This window comes from Scomber scombrus, chromosome 12, assembly GCF_963691925.1.
Source record: "Scomber scombrus chromosome 12, fScoSco1.1, whole genome shotgun sequence".
Classification (NCBI taxonomy): Eukaryota; Metazoa; Chordata; class Actinopteri; order Scombriformes; family Scombridae; genus Scomber; species Scomber scombrus.
In genome coordinates this window covers 22,719,492-22,742,213 of record NC_084981.1, presented here as the reverse complement: position 1 = coordinate 22,742,213, position 22,722 = coordinate 22,719,492, and the positions used below count along the sequence as shown (strand labels likewise).

Here is a 22,722-nt window from a genome sequence, read left to right as displayed (position 1 = left end):
GAATGTCTAGAAACTATCGTACCTGCATTTTGGCATTGGCCAAATGCTTGCAAAACCATTTGTGTTTTTATTATTGAAAATATTGTTGAAAATTGTATTTTAATTTGGAAGAATGTTTGTTTGGCCTCATGGAAAATGACACAAAAAAACTCTCTTTTTTACATGATAAATCCTATTTTTATTTTTATTATTATTATTATTATTATTATTATTATTATTATTAATATTATTATTATTATTATTATTAATATTAATATTAATATTATTATTATTATTATTATTATTATTATTATTATTATTATTATTATAAAGGCCAAATTCCATATTAATAAATGTAAATTTACAGGTAACTGTGCTGCTTTATTGCATTTAGCAATGAGATCAAACAATACATTCAAATCAATATTTCCTGAAACCAAAAGCAATTAAAAGTAAAGTATTAAAAATACTATTTACGGTTTTAAAATTCTAATTACACTTAAGGCACATTGTGCAATGTTAAAAATCTTTACATAGATCCCCATCCTCCTAGCGTTAATTTCTAGTTGTAACATGTAATTTTCATTTACATTTACATCTCTTTGTATTTCTTATATGTACCCACAATGTATACGGTTTTGTACGTTGTGCATATAAACTATTATTTTCTCTTTTTTTGACATGTTTCAGTGATTTAACATAATTATTTCAAGTTTTAAAATATATAATGGAAAAGTCTATGAGAGGAATGTTTGAAAGTTGAGTGTTTTAGTATTCTTTCTTCATGGACAGGTTTCCCACAAATAGTGCCACCATGTAGTCAGTTTTTGGCTAATCATTCATGAACCATGGCGGGTGGCAAAACAATATTTGCAGTGGGTTCCTTGGATGAGGCTGATTGGCTGATTTGGTCCACGCCCATTTGCACCCTAAAACTTTTTGGCCATTTTGGATTTTTTTGGTAAACACATTTTTAGCTTCTTTTGGCACATATTGCATCTAATCTTCACCAAACGTTGTGAATACCACATTCAGATAATTCTGAATTCTTATGAGTTTGTTTTACTCAATCAATCAATCAATCAATCAATCAATCAACCAATCTTTATTTATATAGTGCCAAATCACAACAAAAGTCATCTCAAGGCACTTTACATATAGAGCAGGTCTAGACCATAGTCTTTAATTTAATTTAGAGAGAAATAACATTCTCACATGGGCAAGCACTTGGCAACACCTGCAAGGAAAATAAAGACGGAGAGAGAAGCACACTGAAAATCAACATTGAAAGTAGTAGGTCCAGGACAGGAAATAGTCAACCCAACGTCTACAGGTTACCTGTGAGACGAGGTATTGGGTATTACTTATCGTTTGTCAGTAAATGGTGACCAAACTTTTGAACTTGTGTTTTAAAGTTGTACATGCAGCCACATTGCACAAGTCTGCAACATTTAATTCTACCCACAGGTGGCGCTACAGTAATATTATGAATTGGCATGACATGAGAATGTGCACAGGATACTGAAGCATGGCACCAAATGCCTCACCTTGTGGCCATTAGTGAAACACCATCATACTATGTATTAAGTGCCATATCTCTTAACCCTCCTGTTGTCCTCGAGTCAAGGAAGGAAGGGAGGAAGAAGGAAGGAAAGGAGGGAGGGAGGGAGGGAGAAGGAAGGGAGGGAGGAAGGGAGGAAGAAGGATGGAAAGGAGGGAGGAAGGGAGGAAGAAGGAAGGAAAGGAGGAAGGGAGGGAGGAAGGAAGAAGGAAGGAAAGGAGGAAGGAAGGGAGGAAGAAGGATGGAAAGGAGGAAAGAAGGAAGGAGGGAAGGAAGAAAGGAAAAGAGGAAGGAATGAAAGAAAGACAGAGGAAAAAGGAAGGGGGAAGGTAGGGGGGAGGAAAGAAAGAAGGAGGGAGGGAGGGAGGAAAGGAAGGAAGGAAGGAAGGAAATAAGGAGGGAGGGAGGAAGGAAGGAAGAAAAGGGGATGGAGGGAGGAAAGAAGGAAGGGAGGAAAGAGAGAGGAAGGAAAGAAAGAGAGAGGGAGGGAGGGAGGAAGGACAGAAGGAAGGAAGGGAGGAAAGAAGGAACAGTCAAATCAGACGGGGTCAATTTGACCCGGGAGGACGACACAAAGGTTAAATGTAATATTCCATAATAACCAAATTCTGCAAAGTTGTACAGGTGGGGATGCTGATATAATTTCTCCTGTAGGTGGTGCTACAAGATTACGATGGCTGGAAGCTAACAGCTTTCAGCTCTCATACACATTTTCTTCAGAAAATACAAATATTCTAGTTTATTTTGGCATTGTTACTATAGGCCTATAACAAATATGATAAGAGGTGACTTTGCTTTATTGTCTTAACATGTTATGTTTGGGTTTTTAGGTTATAACAGCAAAGAATGGGGGACTAAAACATACATCTTACTGTATAAGTTTCAAATTCATAATCTAATAAGAAGGCTGTAAAAACTGTCGAGTATATTGTTATTAATGTCTTTATTTAACTCTATCCTGTTGTTTTATGTGTTTGTTTTTTTAACATGTGTAAAATAAAATTATTAAACACTTCATAAAGAGAACTACATAAGGTTACAGCTATATAACATTTACACAGAAATATGCTGATGCTAAAATGAAAGCTTTACAAACATTATATGAGGTTATAATAACTTTTTGTACTCATGGTTTAATTAAATGAGACTGAAGGCTCCAGTGAGCAAATCCTCTAAATGGCATTTCCTCTAATATCCATTCCAGTTACTGGTGAATAAGACAAGTTTTTCTTTTGTGTTCGCACACAGAGCACAATGGACAGGAGACTCTCCATTCACACACACACTTACATGTAACCACACAGTCAGATGATTTGTGTGAATGATGTAACCTTCAAACACAGGTTTGTTGTTGAAATAAGAAGCAAGCTCAGCTGTTTGTCTCCGGGCTTTATTGTATCCGCTGCAGACAGAGAAAACAAAGCAAGACACACTGACGACATGAGGAGAGATAGAAAGATAGAGAGAGATGAACCTACAGTGCAGTGCAGCACAGGCATGGACAGAGAGACCAACACAGATTTCCAGCAACCATGGCGCAGGAGGATGTCACATTGATTATCAGGCTAACACATGCACACACACACACGTGGACTAGCAACCTTATTTCCAAGAGTCGAATTGGTGAGGATGTTGGCTTCAAACAATTGCTCTGCACAGATAGTTATGTAACAGTCCTGAGTGAACCATTGTGACGTGGGTGAAGTTGGTTGGGGAGTTGTTAATAGTCTGAAGAGTCCTTCTGCTGGAGAGGCATCAGTCTCTGTCCTGGGACTCTAAAAGGCCCGAATATATTCCTAAATATTCATGTTCATTTATGAGTATATTAAACCCTCATTGTGTTCTTGTTGTGTAGCCGACCTCTGACCTCCCTGTCATGGGGTTGAACATTGAACTTGAATAAACAGGAGGTATAGCTACAGTAGATTTTAAGATGTATCACTACCTTAAAGCTGCTGGAAACTTGGTTTTGAATTCTTTTTCTTACGAAGTTTAAGCCAAAATTGTGCCAATCTGCTTCATCGGGACTGTGTGGGTGTTCTTCAATCTGATTAAACAGAGAACAGTCCCTGTAGTCAGTAATTCTTGACTTTTCTTAATGTGAATATTTTTGTGCAGCTGTTATACATTTTTGTACATACTGTAGGGGGTGCCCCAGAATAAAAAGTCACAAATCACCATTCAAAGATGTTCACATTTACCTTGCAATGAAATCCTCCCTAAAATCAGCCAGTTTCACTCTCACCTCTGGCAAAAATTGACTTTTCCATTTCAGGTTAACTCTAATTAATGCTGTTGTGTAAATCATCCTCATTACGGCAAGTCACACCTCCTTAAATCTAATGAGTTAGCTACAGTACTGTATGTGGCAGTATGATGAACAAATGTCTCTCTCTCCTCCTGATCTTTCCCCTCCGTCGCTTCACTCTCTGAAGACAAGGGCCTTTTTGTGCAAAGGGGAAATCATAGGACTCACATGCTTTGGAGGAGAGAAAGTGAGTGATCACAGCAAAGGACAGGGTTGTTCAGAGAAAGAGAACAAAACAGGAGTGGACTAAAGTCATATTGAGCAGGATAAAGACTGTGGACAGCCGTGCGCTAGATTGGAACAGAAAAGACGGGACTACCTAACCATGGAGAACGGCAAAACAGAAACAGAAGACAAGATGGAGGGTGTGTCAGAAGGTAAAACAGGTGCCTATAAAACTTTATCTGTAACTTGAAACAAAAATTCTCAGAGGAAAATGATCAGGTTTGCACTTATACACTTATAATTATTATTTTCATCTGTATAAGAATCAGTTATTACTCATTTAGTCTATCAAATGTCAGAAAGTGGTCAAACAAATTGAGGATTTTTCAGCAGCCAGGGGTGAAATCTTCAAATTTCTTGCTTTGTCTTGTCCAATGAAAAGTCCACAACTGCAAAGATATTCAGTGTACAGTGATACAAAATGGAAAAAAGCAGCAAATCTTTGCACTTGAGAATTAGTTGAATAATCTATATTTCAATCATCATGACAGAGTGGAGTAAAACATCTGCATTAATAATAACCATTTTCTCAGCGGACTATTCCAACTATTGTTTAAACGCTTACCCCAGATCTCATGTACAATGTTCAGTCAGGTGTTGTAGTTTGTTAAATAATGTCAAATGTGGCAGATTTGTCTAAGAAAGACTCATTTGATTGAATGATGCCAAAAAACAATGAAGTCATCTACATCACTCCTTCATTAGTTTACCTCCTCCTCAGTTCTTTCTTTAATCTTGAAACAGGGAAACTCTTTTATTGCACTGTAACACAAAAAGTGTCCCTCAGTAACCCTTAATTTATATATTTAATTTTGAAGATTTGTGACTTAAATTTGTACAGAGTGGGACATTTAACTTGAAGAATAAAGATTTCACAGCTCTCTGGTAGACAACTTTAACTATGCAACTATGACCCTGTTTCTAAATTATGTTAAACATATCTTTGACATTCCTGTAATGCAATAACTCCTTACTTACCAACCAACACACAAGTCGATATATGCAATATATCCACAATAAGCTAAGTGAGAACACCGGGACAATTGATTGGTCTAGCTCTGGTTGAAAGTAATTAAATATTAAATAATCACTATTCCAGGAGAAAATTCCTAGTAATAACTATGTTTATTGGTGTCTAAGCATTATTCAATGTTATACAGTAGTGGGTTTGTTGGTAAATTAATTAACATACAGTAAGAACTCTCCGGAATGTCATGTGTTTTTCTTATCACTGCTCCAATCACAAAACCACAGTTGGTTTCCTAACTGCAAAAATGCTGATGATCCGCCATTTTTTCTGCCCTCAATTTTGAGGTCAGTAGCTTGACGTGGCATCTTGATGCTAACTTTGTCTGGCTTGTAACAACTGAAGCAAGTCGTCAGATATTTGTCATACTGTATGTCCTGGAGACAGAGCGACGCTGTTGTTGACTGTATCTTTCTTCTTTCTTTCACATGTTAAGACGTCTCACGCAGTACAGACATGGCGCCTTGTGCCTGAGGGCCTTTTCAATTATGCATGATAATATATGTTAAGTGCATATTTCAGATGATCCTTGGCAATGTTGACAGCGGTCCTGACCTGTGAACTTCCCACAACAACCAGAACCATTGTGCTTTTATACAATTAGTTAACTGTCCCAAAGTGCACTGCATTTAAAAGACAAATCCATACTTAATCTGAAGTTCCTTGTGCAGCACTTTACTGCAACAGTCCATCCATTTTTTAAACATTTACATCAGTCCCTCAAAAATAACACATTTTTAATACTACACAGAAAGTAATTTAATACTTTAATACATCATATCGTGAAAATAATACCAGTAAAAAGTCAAGATGATAGAATTATTCTATTATTATGTTTTTCTGCTTTTGATGGGCCAAACATATCCCACTTTTAGTTTATAGGTGTGTATGACCTCTCCTGACAGCCCATCAGATACAAAAACAATTAAGAAACATGTTTGTTTGTTTGTTTGTTTTGGGGTTGTTTTTTTTAAAGCTTTTTGGACATTTCGAGACCTGTAGAAGCAGATAGCCCTTTGTTCAGGCTGTAACTACAGCTGCACGCTCTGTGCTGCAAATACTAACACCTTTCTCTAATGTTGCTCATTATGTCTAAATTTGAGACTAATTGAATGACTCATGATGTTTTTTTGGTTGAATTTAAGGTGTATGATTTTAATTAACAGGATTCACTAAGTTTGTGAAATGTCATACAGAACGTCCTTTACAATTTATTTGTTAGTTTTACATGAATTCATTCAATTCAAGAAAACAATGGCCACTGCTGGGAACATGAGTCGTATTTACCAGCCTTTACAGTGCATGTCGTAACATCTAAAGCTTTGAGAATATCTGGCAACTGCAGATTATGGAAAATCTTCAGTGTCATTTTACATTTGGGAAGGAATAACATGAGCATTGCGACTGGAGTGAGATAAAGCTGCCAAATATCTCTACAAGGGTCTCTGATACTTATGGATGGTATTCATGGTATCTCAATGAATCTAACAGGAATACAGTATATTGTTTATAAATGATGATTTAATCTTCCAGTGGCACCTGTAGCTTGTTGAAACTCTCATGAAACCTAAAATTGGGAATATAATGTATAATGGGGTCCGAAAGTGTGAGGCCTTGTGGAAAAGGAGATTTGCATATTGAAAAAACCACAAGAAGTTACGTCACGTGAAATAAAGAAGAAATATTTGATTCCGCCCTATTTCTAGGTCTGCAATCAAATTTAATCAAACTTGTGGCACTGACGTACTTAACTTCTTCGTACAAAAGGTCAGATTTTCCTTGAGTTGTATCCCATCCATTGAAGTGTTCAGATGACACTCAGGTTGATTTCATTTAATCATCAGAGGCTCCTTCAATTAACTCAACTTACAGTCAGTTTTCACCTGTTATAAATATGTTTGTGCCTCAAGTTTCCAGCAGATCATTTCTTACTAAGTAGAATTGTGATAGTTAGAAACATGACATCAGAACTAAGTTAAAGTGCCAGAAGTTAAATGGTTATTCTAAAAAAAAAAGTAGCTTTCTCAGTGTTTCTATGGAATTCTAAAAGACTGGATGAGTTGTATACGAAGCACGATCAGGCAGACCAAGAGAGTGACCACACCATGAAAAGATCAATTTCCCTAAGAGACGGAAAATCAACTTCATCACTGATAAAGAATTTACTATATAAAGAACGCAAGACTCCAATCAGCAAAAGTACGGTCAATAGAAGGCTGTCTTGTAGTGGTCTCAGAGGACGAGTAGCAGTTTCTAAACCACTTCTCAGGAGGGGAAACAAGGCCAAACGCTTGAGGGCTAAGAAACACCAGAGTTTCACAGTAAATGACGGAAAAAACAGAGGGGTGTATGTAAGGAGATGAACAGGAGCGAGAATGATAACGCAGCGTGTCAAACCAATAGGAAACATGGTGGTGGGAATATTCAAGTCTAGAGGTGTTTTGCTTATTCTGCACCAAATTGAGTCCGTCCTGACGAAGGAGAAGTACCACTCCATTCTTCAGAGACATGCTGCACCCTCTGGTTTGCATCTTTATGGAGAAGGATTCATACTGCAGCAGGATAACGACCTCAAATACACCTCAAAGCTTTGCAACAACTACTTAAACATCAGAGAAGACCAACAAGTCCTAAATGTCATGGACCTTCCTCCACAGTCACCTGACCTCAACCCCTTTGAACATTTATGGAGGCACTTGAAGTCTGAGAAAGCAAAGCATACTGTCACATTACAAGAAGCTCCTTGAACATTGTGAAATCATGCTGGGATAACACGGGTCATGGTGGTTTCCATGCCAGCTCGAGTGCAAGTTGTCATTGAAGCAAAAAGGGGAATTAAAAAAGAAAGTCTGAAATGAATGGATATTTTTCAAAGATTCAACTTATCAATCAAATTGTTAAGCTCATATTGTCATTTATAGTGGAAATAAATAGTATTACATTTGAATCACATGCAAAATAGAAGTATCTTGACAAGTGGTCTCAGACTTTGGACCCCACTCTAAGATTTTGGAAAACAAATAAGTAAATCAATACTGTAGATGACGGAAAGTTTCCACCTCTGATGGTTCTGACTTATTGAAAACATAATGTCAGAGTCGTCTATTTAAATTCAGTTCACAAATGACTTTCTCCACTTTTGTATTTTATCATCAGTTTTATTATTATCATCCATGTATATAAGCCTAGATAATAATAAAACTGTTTTTCCATGCATGCTTATGAATACATGAAATGCCAATATATGGATTTAAAAACTTTCATAACTGAGTTTTTTTTCTCCAGATAAAGAAGAAACTGTGGAGGAGGCAAACCTGGAGATAGCTCAGGTAAACAATTACTCTTCTACTCCATAGTAAGTAGTTGTTTTACACTTCATAAAAGAAAATCATCAATCACTGTCATTATTTTATGACTCACTACTATTAACCTACCACTAATCGCTCAAAAAACATTTACTTTTCAATTCTCATGGGGAAGTTTTTATTATTGACTGTATGACATGTGATCTTCTCAAGAGAACATTAGGGTCAGAGGTCACAGAAAGGTTAAAGGCCAATCTAATCATGTGAGCGATTGTTTGGTCAGTAATCCTTCAACTCTTTTGACATTTCTGGATAGAAGAGCAGATTTTCTTTTTGCCCCCACAGATGCTATCTTGTAGTTTAATAGTCACTGATTTGATATTTCAAACTGCTCTGCCTCAGGCTCTTTTACATAAGTGATTTATATTTGACAAAGTCAATTAACTGAGATTTCATTCAATAGAGATGAGACACAGTGTTATGTCACAGAAAATACTGCAAACAAGCAACCATTAGATACCCACAGAGCATTATCTGATTTAGTGCTTCCTAGTTTTGTCATTTAAAAGTTTTAATAATCATTTCTCTTGTTAATAATCTTGTGTTGGTCTTAATTTCAGTGCTCAGTATGACAGTTCCTATTAGTTACTGAACGTTTTGCTTCCACAGATGTTACAAGTGTGACTTTATATAAATCAAAGCCACTCCCTCAGTTTAAAATAAACACTGTGTCCAAGCTCTTCTAATTACAGCACATGCAGTGTGTTTGATTCGTGTTATGTCTCATGATATTTGATCAAGAGCAGCACAGAACAAGAACAGCAGAATATAAAAAGAGCAGAAGAATAAGACTGTAATAGGATGGGCTTAAGTGAGATGTTTGCATGCAGGCAAAATCATTGTGCAAGAGTGTTTATGATGCAGGATTTAACTGACATGATGTCAATTAGTGGGGGAATTTTGCCCTTTAGCATGGAGGTTTGAAGTGTGACACATTAACTGCCACAAAGGGTCTTAACTCACAAAAGCTGCAAAGCATTAAACATTGTTGTCTCCAAAATTAAGCTCTGAATAGGTCTCACTTACAGCACAGAAGTTCACTTATAACTCACATTATGTACATCGTACATGTTTTACCATCTAAATTAAACTCTTGTTCACTTATTCAGTGGAGCAAACAGTAACCTTACCTAAACTTGCGATTGATGTAATTAAATAATGACTTCTGTGTGGAGCTCATACTGTAGTGGCTCTTCAGATATGCAGCCTCCAGGTGTACAGATATATAGTAGCACTGTCCACCACTGATAGCATCAGAGAGGAAGAGCAGGAGGCAAACAGGACAGATGCTCTATTCAGTCTCCTGCCTGATGCCTTTCACATGACCGAGAGAACGAGTGAGCAGCAGAGAAAGGGATGGAAAGATGGGGTGAGAGAGAGCTGCTTCAACCTATGTTTGTGTTCCCATGAGCTGATTCAGTTATCCCTGCTGAATAAATTCAATCAGCTATGAATGAGAAAACTAAGAATGGAACTGTGGAGAAGAAAGAGAGGTGGATAGAGAACCAACCGCTTAAAAGGATGAGAGAAGGATACTCATTTAAAAGAGCGACATTATGTAAAAATAATAATGTTGTCAGCGGTGAAGAGAGGAGAGTTAAATCAGGCAAGATTGGCTGTTAAAGCAAATGCACTGCTGGCACTTTGAGTAAAAACCTGAACAAACGAAGCCTGAGAAGATCTACTATAAATAAAGATGCACTCTAAGAAGTGATGAAAAACCTCATAACAAAGAGGTCAAATAAAAGAACAAAAAGCACACAAACGATCAAACATAACTTCCAGTGTACTTCTAGAAGCACCAAAACCTAAAAAGAAACTTCCAATGTACTTCCGGACGTACCAATCCCCTCCAAAAAATCTTCCAGTATACTTCCAGATGCACTCAAATAAAAAAAACCTCTGTACTTGTACTTCCAGATGCACCAAAATCTCAAAAAAAGCTTCAATTATACTTGCATATTTCCAGATTTAAGAAAGCAACAAAAACAAACAACAAAAAGCCAGATATAACAAAACAAAAAGGCTACAGTGTACTTCTAGATGTACCATAACGCCCCAAAAACCTCCTCTGGATTTACAAATGTACCAGAAAAAAAAGACATCTAGTGTTCTTCCAAATTTACCAAAACCAAAAGAAATCTTCCAATGTAGTACAAAAAATATCAAAACCAAAAATGTTATTAGAAAAACCACAAGGACTGATGAAAAAACTACAGGACTCTGCGCCAAGAAATCAGGATCAAATGCAGAAAATAAACTAGCTAAAGGAGCTTATATGTCCTTTGAAGATACCAGAAAGGAAATCAAATCTAAAAACACTCATACTGGGACTAAAAGAACATAAGTAAAAAAAAAAAAAAAAAAAAAAAAGGCATTTGTGAAAAATCTTTTGGAGAAATTTAACAAATTCATAGGAAAATTAATCAAAATTTGCTGTAAGATAGTATAATAATAACAAATAGAATGAATGAAGAAGGAACAAAAGTCAGCTGTACAAGAAGAAGTACTGAAAAACATTAAAGTAGTGACATAACTCCTGTGTTTTTTAGGTGGGTGTGTTTCTTCATGTCTTTAAAATCCCAATTATTTTTCTTTCTTTCATTTGAGGCATTAAAAATGGTCCCCCAAAACAAGCTCATTTTATATCCAACTACTTGTTGTGATGCAGCTGCAGGGCCTGGTGGCTGAGCTGCGTGAGGGGCTCCACGTTGCCCTGACGGAGATGTGCGAGCTGCGTCGGAAGGACCTAGGCCTGGAGGAGAAGCTCCAGGCCCACCAGACTGACGTGGATGATAAGATAATGGGCCTCAAGAACTCGCTCAACACGTTCAAGGTGCTGGAGACACTATACGTGAAAATACACATGCACACACACACATACACACAAACACAGTCTATTCTTAGTGAGGCGGAGAGGCCTCTCTAACATAATTTAGAACATCTGACTGGAACTCTATTGAACCCGTAAACTAATTGAATTCATTAGAAAGGAAGGCTGCTCTTTCAGACGCTGTTATTCAACAGTGGGGAAAATACTGACAGCATTTACATCTTCTATGTGGCCCATGTTGTAAGATCAGAGGAATTTATGTGTTTATTGCATTTATCTGCACAGACACACGCAACAATTTCATCAGCTCACAGAAGGGTAATTCAGTGATACCAAAATGTGTTTTTTGTTATTTCAGACATGAGGTATATTATCTTTTTTAAGGCTATATGTAGAATTGAATTGAAGGTTGTAATAAATCTATATGATCATTTTCACCATGATTACAAGACCAAAGATGGTGCTCATGACTCGTAAATGCAATGTGACAGTAAATATATTCTTAGTTGTAGTTATAATTAGAGCGCATTTCCCATGAATCTCATCTGTGTCTGTGGCTTTACTGAAGAAGTTAAAGGATAGATTCACAATTTTAAATGAAGAAGACTTTAACTGTGAAAGATATCCACTTTATCTGACTAACTCAAGCTGCTGAAGCCTCATATTGGCTTCAAATAAACTTTTAAACACATTTTTGCACAAAATGACAACTCTGGATTTTGTCCCCTATCACTTATATTGAAAGTGCCCTTGGAGGAGATCTTCTAATGGTCAGTATGAACTGGAGGATTAATTACAGCAAGAAAAACATGTTGGTAGTGATTTTCCCATCCGCTATATTCACTTATTCCACCATCTGACATCAATGAAAAGCTAACAAAGCTTTGGCTCTTGTTGTTCTCGAAGAAAACAATCCTCTTATTGATTTTGTGGCCTGAATCAATCCGGTGACTTTTGCTCTGAATCTGACCCAGCTGGCACTCAAATCACAGACATTGTCAGACTCATCAGTCTACAGCAGCCACACTGATGCACTTCTTTGGTATAATCTGTAAACTGCTTGCAGGAGGAGCTGAGCGTGGCGTTGTTCCACATCAAGGACGTATCCAACAGACAAAGAGAGGTTATGAAGAGGATAGAGCTGCTGCAGTCGGAAAACACCAAAGATATCATGTCTGTTCCACACAGGTAGGTCTAAAACACGTATCATATATGTGTGCATACATAGAGATGAGGTTTTTCTGAATATAAATGCAAAGATGGAAACACAAAAACCCATTTCAAAAATATGCCTATCATCTTTCCCCTAATCCTCCTTAAATGCAATTTTCTGATTATTTATTTTTAGACATTTTCCAATAAATAATTCCTGGTTATTCTATACAACATCTAATCTGGATTTGGTCCTAAAGCTGAGATGTATGGGTGATTTACATCTTCAGTACCATTTGCTTCAGGCACACTCCTTAAGGAAATGCTTATTTGCAGAATTAAAGGATAAACTGTGCTGTGTAAGCTAGCAAAAAAAGTGGATTTTATTTTCTTCTACTTCTCCTTCTAACGTGTCGATTGGTCTCAAAGCAGGAAGAGCTCCAAGGCAGATGTGCTCACGGCATCAGGGGACGAACACATCTGTATGCCCAACCAATCAGAACTAAGTGTTATTCAGCACTACTTTTCCAGTCTGCCACATAGCGGGTCACCGCAGAGGAGCAACACATCGACACAGAGTGAGTGTGTGTGTGTGTCATTTACAATTACCCACCACCATACCAAAAGGGTGGGTAGTGATAGGGAAGAGGGTGAAGGGAAGGAAATCAAATGACAGACCAATAAGATTCACTCGTGTGTGTGTGTGTGTGTGTGTGTGTGTGTGTGTGTGTGTGTGTGTGTGTGTGTGTGTGTGTGTGTGTGTGTGTGTGTGTGTGTGTGTGTGTGTGCAGCCTCCACCTCTGAGCAGGAGGCCCAGCAGCAGAGAGGTTGTCAATCCAAATCTCCAGCGTGGGGAGAGAGAAAGAACAGCAGAGATGAGACTGCTACACCCAACAGTCTGACTGAAACCAGTGAGAAAATAATATATTATACTACTGCTGCTCATGTTACACCAACTTTACTAATATCAACTTTATTACTTACATAGTATTAATATTTTAAACTTTTATATTTCCTTATCTATTGTATTTATCATTGTTTTTTTTAATCTGTCATCTATATCTATCTAGTCCTTATTTAATTATATTTTAAACCTATTACTTTTTCTTTTTTCTTTTTTTTTACATAGTCCCAGATTGTTTTACTTCCCCCCCCCCCTTATTATTAGCTTAGTCATTTTTGAATCGCACTAAAATGAAACTAAATGAGCAGTTGTAATACTTATGATACTGCTGCTCACTAGTGTCAATGCACATACACTACATAGCCATAAATGCAAGTTGAACAGGCATATAAAACTTTATTAAATATATAATAATATACCTACAATAAAAAGTAGTATGACTTCATCTGTTTGAAGTTTAACATGTTTTGGTGAGGCTGAATTCATCATTGGTGCCACTTTGATAAGAGAAAAGCAGAAAAAAAAAAGTTTAAAAGGACTAATTTGTAATATATTTACTGTAGTAAAAAAAATGACCGTGATATGTTAGTTGAAATACTTGCTTCTCTGACTATAATACTCTAATACGAGTGTCTGTTTTTGTTTTGGCCTGTGTGATTCCGCCCACTGCCCGTTCAACCAGACTGTGGCACTGGCACATAATTTTAACACATTTCGTTGCCACCACTTCATACTGAGGTGTAAAGAGGTCGTGGTCATTTCACCAATTTCTGTTAGGTTGAGATTGACACCCATTTTAACACCCTAGGTTGCCAAATACGAAACAGTGGCATTAAAACAGAGCGTGCTGCAGCCATGAGAGCAAACAAACTGGATCAACAGAGATATATTCAACCTGAACCAAAAACCTACATGAGCTTTCAGTCTCTAATATTTAGAATTTGGACTGCAGTACCCATTTTAAAGGCTCTCTGTCAGTGTTACATATTTCTCCTTTAAACTAATATTTTGTGTATTTGTGTGTGTATGTGTGTGTGTAGATAAGAGACAGAAAGCAGCCCTGGAGCTGCTGGAGTCAGAGAGAGTTTACGTGTCCCACCTGTCTCTCTTACTGAAGGCCAACATCTCCTTCAACGGATCAGAAGCTCTCACTTCAAAAGACAAACGGTAAGACTACAAGCACACAAACACGATTGAGATCAGTTTAACAAAACTTACAAACAGAGGCACATCTAGAAATCTTACACAGACATCAAAAACAGACATTGCAATTAACCAATAATGTATGAGGAGATCATTTAATCAAAAGGAGTCATTTGAACTTTTCTCTGTAGAACGGTGTTATCTAAACAACATGTAATGTATGTTTAAAAGAGTGCACACATACATGCAAGTATGTGAGCACAAACCTATAGAAATGCAGAATGACACAGACATCAATGACCTTATCTAATGTTGAAAATGTCTCTCTGACATGTTAAGAGCCATAAAACTCAACTGATGTATATCACTACAGATATATATATATATATATATATATATATATATATATATATATATATATATATATATATATGTATATATAGATGTATATGACTACAGTCATTTCTATCTTTGTCCCTCTCTTTCTCTCAGTCACGTCCAAATCCACACACACAAACACACAGAGACACACAGATTCCAGGAGAGGAGAGGCCAGTGATCTAATTTGAGAGTTTACGGTGAAGGGAGAGCAGGAAATAAATAAATCCAATAAAAGCAGGTTATAAAAACCAGAGAGACAGAGAGGATACTCTTTAAAAACAAATCAACACAGCTTGCTAATGTAATCAGTGCTTAGCATCAGAACACGTGTTCCCAATGACCAAAAGCGCCACTGAAATGGTTCAAATGCTAAAGTGGGTCAGGCCGTATTTGCGAATGATTGCATTTTTGCTAACATATTACCAAATGTGTGTCACATATAGGATAACACAAGTTTAAAATATTACACAAATGTGCAGACATGTTGGATTACTTAGAAATTACTTATGTGAAGTGAAAAGGCATGGCTTTATTAGTCATAAAACAAAGCCATGTTTCATATAAGTAGGCATGTATTCTGTGTCCTGTAACTGATCTCTATCCTCTCTTCTTCTCCCAATTTCTTGCTCTCTCCAGTCCATTTCCCAGCTCTCTGAGGTTTCTGATCCAGCAGCACCTCGAGCTCCTCCATACTCTCCAGGAACGAGTGCTCAAGTGCCAGTGGCAAGGCCTCATGGGAGATGTATTCATGAGGCTCACCAGCAAAGAGGTAAACACCGAACACAGCTGTTACCTTGCAAACTAGCAGTCCATAAGGATGTTTTTACTGGTTTGGGTTGCTGCATCAGTGTCTGTATAAAGGCTCAGTGCATCTCTAATTGAAATAGATGCATCAACACACACTGAAAGTACACCAATCTTTACTCCCAAAATTATTCTCATTTCCTACCCAACAATTGATTCATAAAACAATATTATGCTCTCATTTTTTAAGGTTTTAAATCTCCAAACTGAGCAGACTGTCTCATAATGATTTTTCTTCTGACGTTCCTGTAGATGCAGACAAATCAATATGTGCGAGTAAACGCCCCTGAAATCTTCACAATCGTGCCACCTGTAGGCAACAAGTGTTACATCTGCATTTTTCAATTACTTCAAGGTGTTAATATAGTTTGTAAACCAATACTATCTGTTTCACATGAAAATACAGCCTGATCAACTTTGACCTCATTGCATTTAATATTATGTAATATTTTGCCCATTGTGGACAAAATATTACAGGAATCTTTTGGTATAATGCAATTTAATACAACACAACCTGCATCCAAAATGACAGCTAGAGTTGTATAGTACACTTACATTTGAATAAGTACATTTCTAAAACAGGTTAAACAAAAACTGAATATAAAATGTTTCAGAAAATGAATATATCTATATATTTCAGTGGGTATTTTCACAACTACAGAAAATAACATTTAAATAAAAAATCTGAACATCCAATTTACCCTTGCATAAATCTGAACCCTGACATTCACAATGCACAGTGCTGTTCCAGACTAGTTAATGTGAAGGGGTCAAAAGATTCGGCCTTGTGACTGTCCATTTCTAATGAATCCGTATCACTTTGGCAGCCATGACAGACATTAAATGAAATGTCAAATTCCAGTGGAGCCATGTGTAGAGCTGGAAAACAGATGCAGCACAAAGACAACAGTACAGTAATATTACTGTACAAAATGAATTATGGCAAAAAAGTCCTTTTTTGATAAAATTATAACCCTCAGACTGAGTGTACTTCAGAATTTCCTTTTCCATTTGAAGGAGTAGGAATTCATTGTCAGTAGTGTAAAAAAACAAAATTTTTCAGAGACATGCGTGAATTAAAAATCTTTAACTGAATGTCCAAAAGTTTCTTTTGTGTTTTGTAATATCAGGAAAGTGATAGTAGTGGTCAAACTCCAGCTGAAAGCCATACGCAAACACAGTATACTGAACCTAGTGTGTCTATTCTATTAAAGCCAATGTGTGGCTAATTGGCTGTGAGTGAGTGGGAGGAAATGCAGTAATTGGTAAGAACACCTACCTATTTAAACATAAAGGTTTACAATGCTTTACAGGCCTGAGAGACTTACACGAGGAAGGAAAACCAGCATAGAATGAAAATCTATTTTCTATTTTATTAAAATATATATGCCCTCATCATTTTCATTGCACTACATAAATATGGATCATTTGGGACACGTAATATTTTATGCAATTTGTTTTTTGCTTGATAATTTGCTAACTTGTTCCATAAGTACACTAATTTAACTCATTAAATAGAAAACAGAGATTGTGCTGGTAAGGTTTCTGAAGGTTTAACCTCATCACAACACACAGCTTGTATTATGAAGTAAATTAGTGAACCGCTACAAACCAACAAATTGTACATGTGAAACCTAAATAACTAATGGAAGCTTGTTTATGTTTGTGGAAACACAGCGGGCACATGATGAGGGCCAGCTAATGTTAAAACAGTCAATACAGACAGACACTAAAGGAAGAGAGGAAGGAGAAAATGTGTTTATATGGGACATGAACACATACATGCACACACAGACATTAACGCTCTCTGCTACCCTACAGAGTGACTTCCTGGACTTTTACGTGTCCTACCTGAAAGAGCTTCCAGACTGTCTGTCAGTCGTCAACATGCTTGCCTCCAGCTCCATGAAATCTTCCACTTTACTGGAGGTAAAACACAAGGCTGTGATATGAAATAAAAGGATAAGGTAGGATATGATATTGCATGACAGACCAGACAGGATAGGATGTTATAATGAGTAAAGGTGATGACAAGATAGGACATGATGTGACACGAGAAAGCCTCATTTTTCACATTTTCTTTAATATAAAGTATGTAATGGCATGTTAATTTAAGATCAAATACAGAACCAAAACATTATTTTACTGTGACTTTTTGACACACACCCAGCTGAATATGGTCCCGTCTCAAACCTGCTGTACTAACTGGTTTTATCCTTCTATCCTGACTGGTCAACCTGTGCTGCCTCTGCGTGGTGCCTCTTTCAGAGCGACATAATGGGTGATGAATCCAAACCCTCCCTTCACACTCTGCTCCTCCAGCCGGTTCAGAGGATCCCTGAGTACCTGCTGTTGTTACAGGTTAGATGAAAACACACATACACATTGTACTTCTTTGTGAGGACTCTTATTGACATAATGCAATCCGAAGCCGTTTACCCTAACCTTAACTATCACCACAACTATCCCATTTAAAGGTCTTTTAAAATGCAATACGCCATTTGATTCAAACTCAGACTTTACTGTTTAGCATGTCATACATGCCGTAACAATTCAGTACTTGCAAGGCAGCTGGAGTCACGAGATCGATCATGACATCACTAGATCACATGAGAATCCATCTTATCAGATTTCAAGTTATGTGCTGATAGATGGTTCATCCAATCATCACCTGCCATGTTTTTTTTTTTAAAGTGCCTGTCCTTTTTCATGGACAACTTCTTGGATGATTCTGTGTAACAAACCATCTGGTGTGTCAGGTTACCAAGAAGAAGCTGTAACTAAATAACATGTTGTATATTGTTTATTTAACCAGCACAAATATTATTTCTTGGCCAGTAAGTCACTGCACTTAGTCAAGAAATAGGTCAGCACCCTTAACCCTTGGATAGAGAAAGGCTGGTTATAGCTCCAGCAACAGCACAGACATGTGAGAGGTTTCAATCTTTTCATCAAATCTCTGCAAGAAGGAAAGTATTTACCAAAATGTCAAACTATTCTTTTAACACAGATTATACAGAAACAAATAAAATTATTGCCAAAAAATGATGTATATTATCCGACTGATGCACCTGCTCAAACCTGTCTGAATGGATTTTGTATGTGTGTATGCAGGGGCTGCTGAGGCAGACAGACGCAGAGCATCCTGACTACTACCTGCTGCTGGTGTGCATCCAACAGTTCAGATCCTTCACGGCTCAGTACCACCACCTCCTCCAGCACAACCAGGAGCTGCTGATGCACAACCGCAAGGAGGTGAAGAGGTCAGGATAACACACTACAAAAAAACATTACAGCTCATGTTTGGAGAGGTTAAGCAAAACATATTCTCATGACTGTAACCTGAGGAAAACAGGGGGGAAACTGTGTTGCGTTTCCCCCTGCAGGTCTACCATGAAACAGCTGTTAAAGACAGTGGAAAGTGGGATTCAAGCCAACAGCATTGGCTCACCGTACCATTGCAGTAGTGTCATGTTGTGAGTATTAACTCTGGAGTCCACTACAATATTTTACCTCATCAGATAGGAAACTTCTACAAAATGAATAAACAAATCTTTTCTAGTTGCGGTCCTTTTTGTGGCCCCTTGGGGGCAGAAGAACTCCACAGCAACATATCAATTTATAAACTTGTTGTGACTTCTACGTTAATAAAATATGCCTATTTACACATTCAGCAGGCACTAGCATTCATTTGTAGGTGTGTTTCCCCTTACTAATTCTGGTTTGTTCTTTGCCAAACTCCTCCAAAAATATAAGGCGATTTTGATTCATACCCTCTCACTAAATAAAGGAAAAGTTTCTCCAACTTTATTCTCTCTTAAAATCTAATTTATCTTTTACAGAGAACATGCTAACCAGGTGAAACGTAGCAAGCAGCGTCTTCTGGAGCAAATCCCTTCTCATCGCTTCCAGGATTGGGATCGGAACCAGGATCCTGAAACTCACTGTTACGACACAGAGTGGGCCTCCCAGCTCCCGTTCTACAGCCCAGAACTGGATTCACGAAATCACAAACCAGCAGGTCTGCAGTTAAAGAAACTTATAAATCTAAGTGACTTCTGCTTAATCAGACATTATACTTTGGGCACTGACAGGAATACTGTGTGATAAATTAGGTTGGGAGGTAAAGCCTCTTTTCATTTACTCACATCCTGCTCAGTGTGTAGGTCAAGTAGAGTAGCACCCTGGAAATTGCTATGAATGAAGTCTCAAAGACACAGTAGGGTGATGCCAACATTGGATTAACCTTGGTCTGCCCTGGTAAAGGGAAGTCTGCCTTGTCATTTGATCTTATTGTATATGGGAGAAGCAGGAGAAAGATAGAATTCAAATAAACCTGATAAGTCTAGATACATTCAAGTACCTGTCCCATGTATCTGTAGGCTTTGTAGCAATGTTTGTGGTTATTTTGTTTAGTTTTTTATGATCTTACTTTGTGTATCCCATGTAGGGATTCAACAGAAACAGACATGCTACCCATGTCATTTAATAGCCCCATCAGTCAACCAGTCAACCAACCTTTGGCTTTCAGGTCTTGGCAGTATCCCAGAGAGTGAGGCATCTGACAGATCTATGTCCTGTCAGCATCATCTGCCCTCTAGACCTGCAGATTTCCGTCAGGTTCAACCAGGCTCTGCTCTGGCCGATGCCCTTGGAGAGTTCCTTCTCCCTCCCGACCCTCCTGGGATGGAGAGCCTCTACGAAGAGGATGGAGGCTCCCTTCATGATGTCTCCATGTTTGACCGCTGCTCCTCTGCTTCTTCTGATTCATCCATTGACATTGCCTTTGTGAAGTGCCCTAAAGCCCCCTTGACATCACACCGTGCAATGGCAGCAAATGTGTCAACACACCGTGACATCTATGGCAATGGTGGAAGCCAGGGGAATGGCTACAGCAAACTGCCCAACAGAGGGTGTGTGTCTCCGGATGAGGCTGTAATGATGCGTCACAATCAGCATCGCCCCCTTCAGGTCAGCCAGCGCAAAAGCAAGGTGAGCTTGTTTGTAGTGACGTCAAAAGAAAGTCTCTCAAATCATTCTTACATGTGAAAAAATCAACATGTCTTTTCTTCTGTCCAGTCACTGAACGGCCTGCAAATGGAAAACACAGTGAGTAGTTTGGATAGTGGTCCTCTATCAGATCACCTCCAAAGGGTGGGACTGGGCAGCCACGCCAAGCTGGAGCGCCAAGGCAGCAGGGGCAGCAAAGGGTGTCCCACCCCATCCCGTAAGATACACAGTCCCTTGGGGAACAGAGTGGATACGGACAAACCAAGCGACGATCTTCACGGACTGCTCAGCATGGTGGGTTTCAGCAAAGACTAAAAAGAATTTGTCTTTAAAACACATTTTACATGAAACTTTGAGAACTTTCTGACAGATGTACTGCTGATCCCTACACTGACTACGACAGTTGTTAACATCCCAACTATTAATCCTCAAAAACTTTTATTCCATCTTACGCCTTAAATCCAGCATCTAAATAATGGCCTGGATCCTTTTCTCAGTTGTGCATACTGTCATTCTTGTCTTCTCCTGAAGACAGAAACACCATTAATGGTACCAAATATAATCAAACCACAATTGAATTACATGAAATATTGTGTTCAACCCCAATCAGGACTCTGGGATCCAATCGTGGGGGGATGAGTCAAAGTGGAGAGGTGCCACAGAAGAGAATAACCATACCCCCTTCAGCGAGAGGAGTCGGAAGCAGGACAAAGGAGGCTTTAGGAGTTCGTTCAAGAAACTCTTCAAGAAGAAGTAAGAACTATAACATAACATGAAAATATGCACGACTGGATAGATACTTTAGGTGCATTGACTTAAAGAGAAGAATGTCTTAAAGAAAACCACTTTTGCCATAACTGTATGGCAGCATTATTTATGGGAAAAAGTCATTTTTTTTAGGAATACCTACGAAAATACTACTGCTGTGACATGGAAGTAACAAACTTGTTGTCAAACATTGTTGTGCCCCTAATCATTCTGTCTAACAGGAGTGGTGATGAGAAGAAAGAGAAGGGAGGTGAGAAAACGCCAGAAAACCAGAACAACAGTGACCACGACACAACAGGGAAAAATCCCAAACTGGTGCATCTGGACATAAATCGCGGCACAGCTGTATGAACAACCACTCTACCACACACACAGTCTTAGACAAATGAAATATAAAATGTAGTACATGCATGTTAAGTGCCGTTGAGATTTTTTACATTTACATTTTGCTGTGTAAATGCTGTACAGGTATGAACCATTTTATTCTATAGTTATAAAAGCTACTTTCCTCTCAAAGCTACCAAAAATAAATATTTGTATTTTAGAGCCAATCACATGTCCTCTCTAGCCTTCATATGGAGGGAAAGCACTTGACATGGTTGTACTGCAGACACCATTTAAGACAAAACAGCACTTTTTAAATATTTTCTCATGTTATGTGTTGTTTTGTCACAAAGTATCATCTGCCCACCCCAAGCATACATGTGAAATGAATACTACTTAGATTTGTTTGGAGGTAACCTATTCAAAATGTGATCGTGCAGCCAAGACAAAACACTGCATAAATGAAGGTGTGAAGATTTTGTGGTACAAACATCAGTACTAGAGGGCGTAATTGAACATTTTGCCTCCCTATATTGTATATAGCTCCACTCTACCTCTAGTTTCTCAGATTTTTAGAACACATTTATCATTTGCTGTTTTCTGTGTTTTGTTTGCAACCCAACCTTCAAATCTGTGTAAACTTAACATAGAGCCTCCTGTTGCTCGTTTTTATAAGTTTCACTCCAGTCTGACTTTCTATCAGCCTGCTTTATGTTTTAGACATAATCTGTAACTATTATATACTCAGGAGAACAAACAATAAACTGTTATATATGCATATGTTTGGGCTATCTGTTTAAAGATAAAACATGAAATGTTTTCTTTTTTCACAATTACTTCCGTGGACTGAACTGAATTGTGTTTTGTTGTAAGATGAATGTCACAACTAGGAGATGTTGAAGGATGTTCAGTAAAGGTCACCATTGATTTGTATTGTG

At 37.8% G+C, this 22,722-nt stretch overlaps 1 protein-coding gene across 1 annotated transcript; it reads left to right on the top strand.

Annotated features, from left to right (window-relative positions):
- Positions 1–4,173: 4,173 nt before the first annotated feature.
- Positions 4,174–21,811, top strand: arhgef33 (Rho guanine nucleotide exchange factor (GEF) 33). The gene is made up of 17 exons (XM_062430944.1): positions 4,174–4,225; positions 8,392–8,429; positions 11,137–11,301; positions 12,365–12,486; positions 12,880–13,028; positions 13,242–13,361; positions 14,395–14,521; positions 15,515–15,647; positions 17,504–17,611; positions 17,951–18,043; positions 18,797–18,945; positions 19,069–19,158; positions 19,525–19,703; positions 20,214–20,674; positions 20,762–20,985; positions 21,299–21,445; positions 21,682–21,811. The coding sequence occupies exons 1-17, from the start codon at positions 4,174–4,176 to the stop codon at positions 21,809–21,811; spliced, it is 2,487 nt and encodes an 828-aa protein (XP_062286928.1).
- Positions 21,812–22,722: the final 911 nt, after the last annotated feature.

Coding starts and splice junctions, on each gene's coding strand:
- arhgef33 (XM_062430944.1), top strand. CDS start 4,174: ATGGAGAACGGCAAAACAGAAACAGAAGACAAGATGGAGGGTGTGTCA. Junction 13,029..13,241: donor GAGCAACACATCGACACAGA/GTGAGTGTGTGT, acceptor GTGTGTGTGCAG/CCTCCACCTCTGAGCAGGAG. Junction 18,946..19,068: donor AACCGCAAGGAGGTGAAGAG/GTCAGGATAACA, acceptor TTCCCCCTGCAG/GTCTACCATGAAACAGCTGT.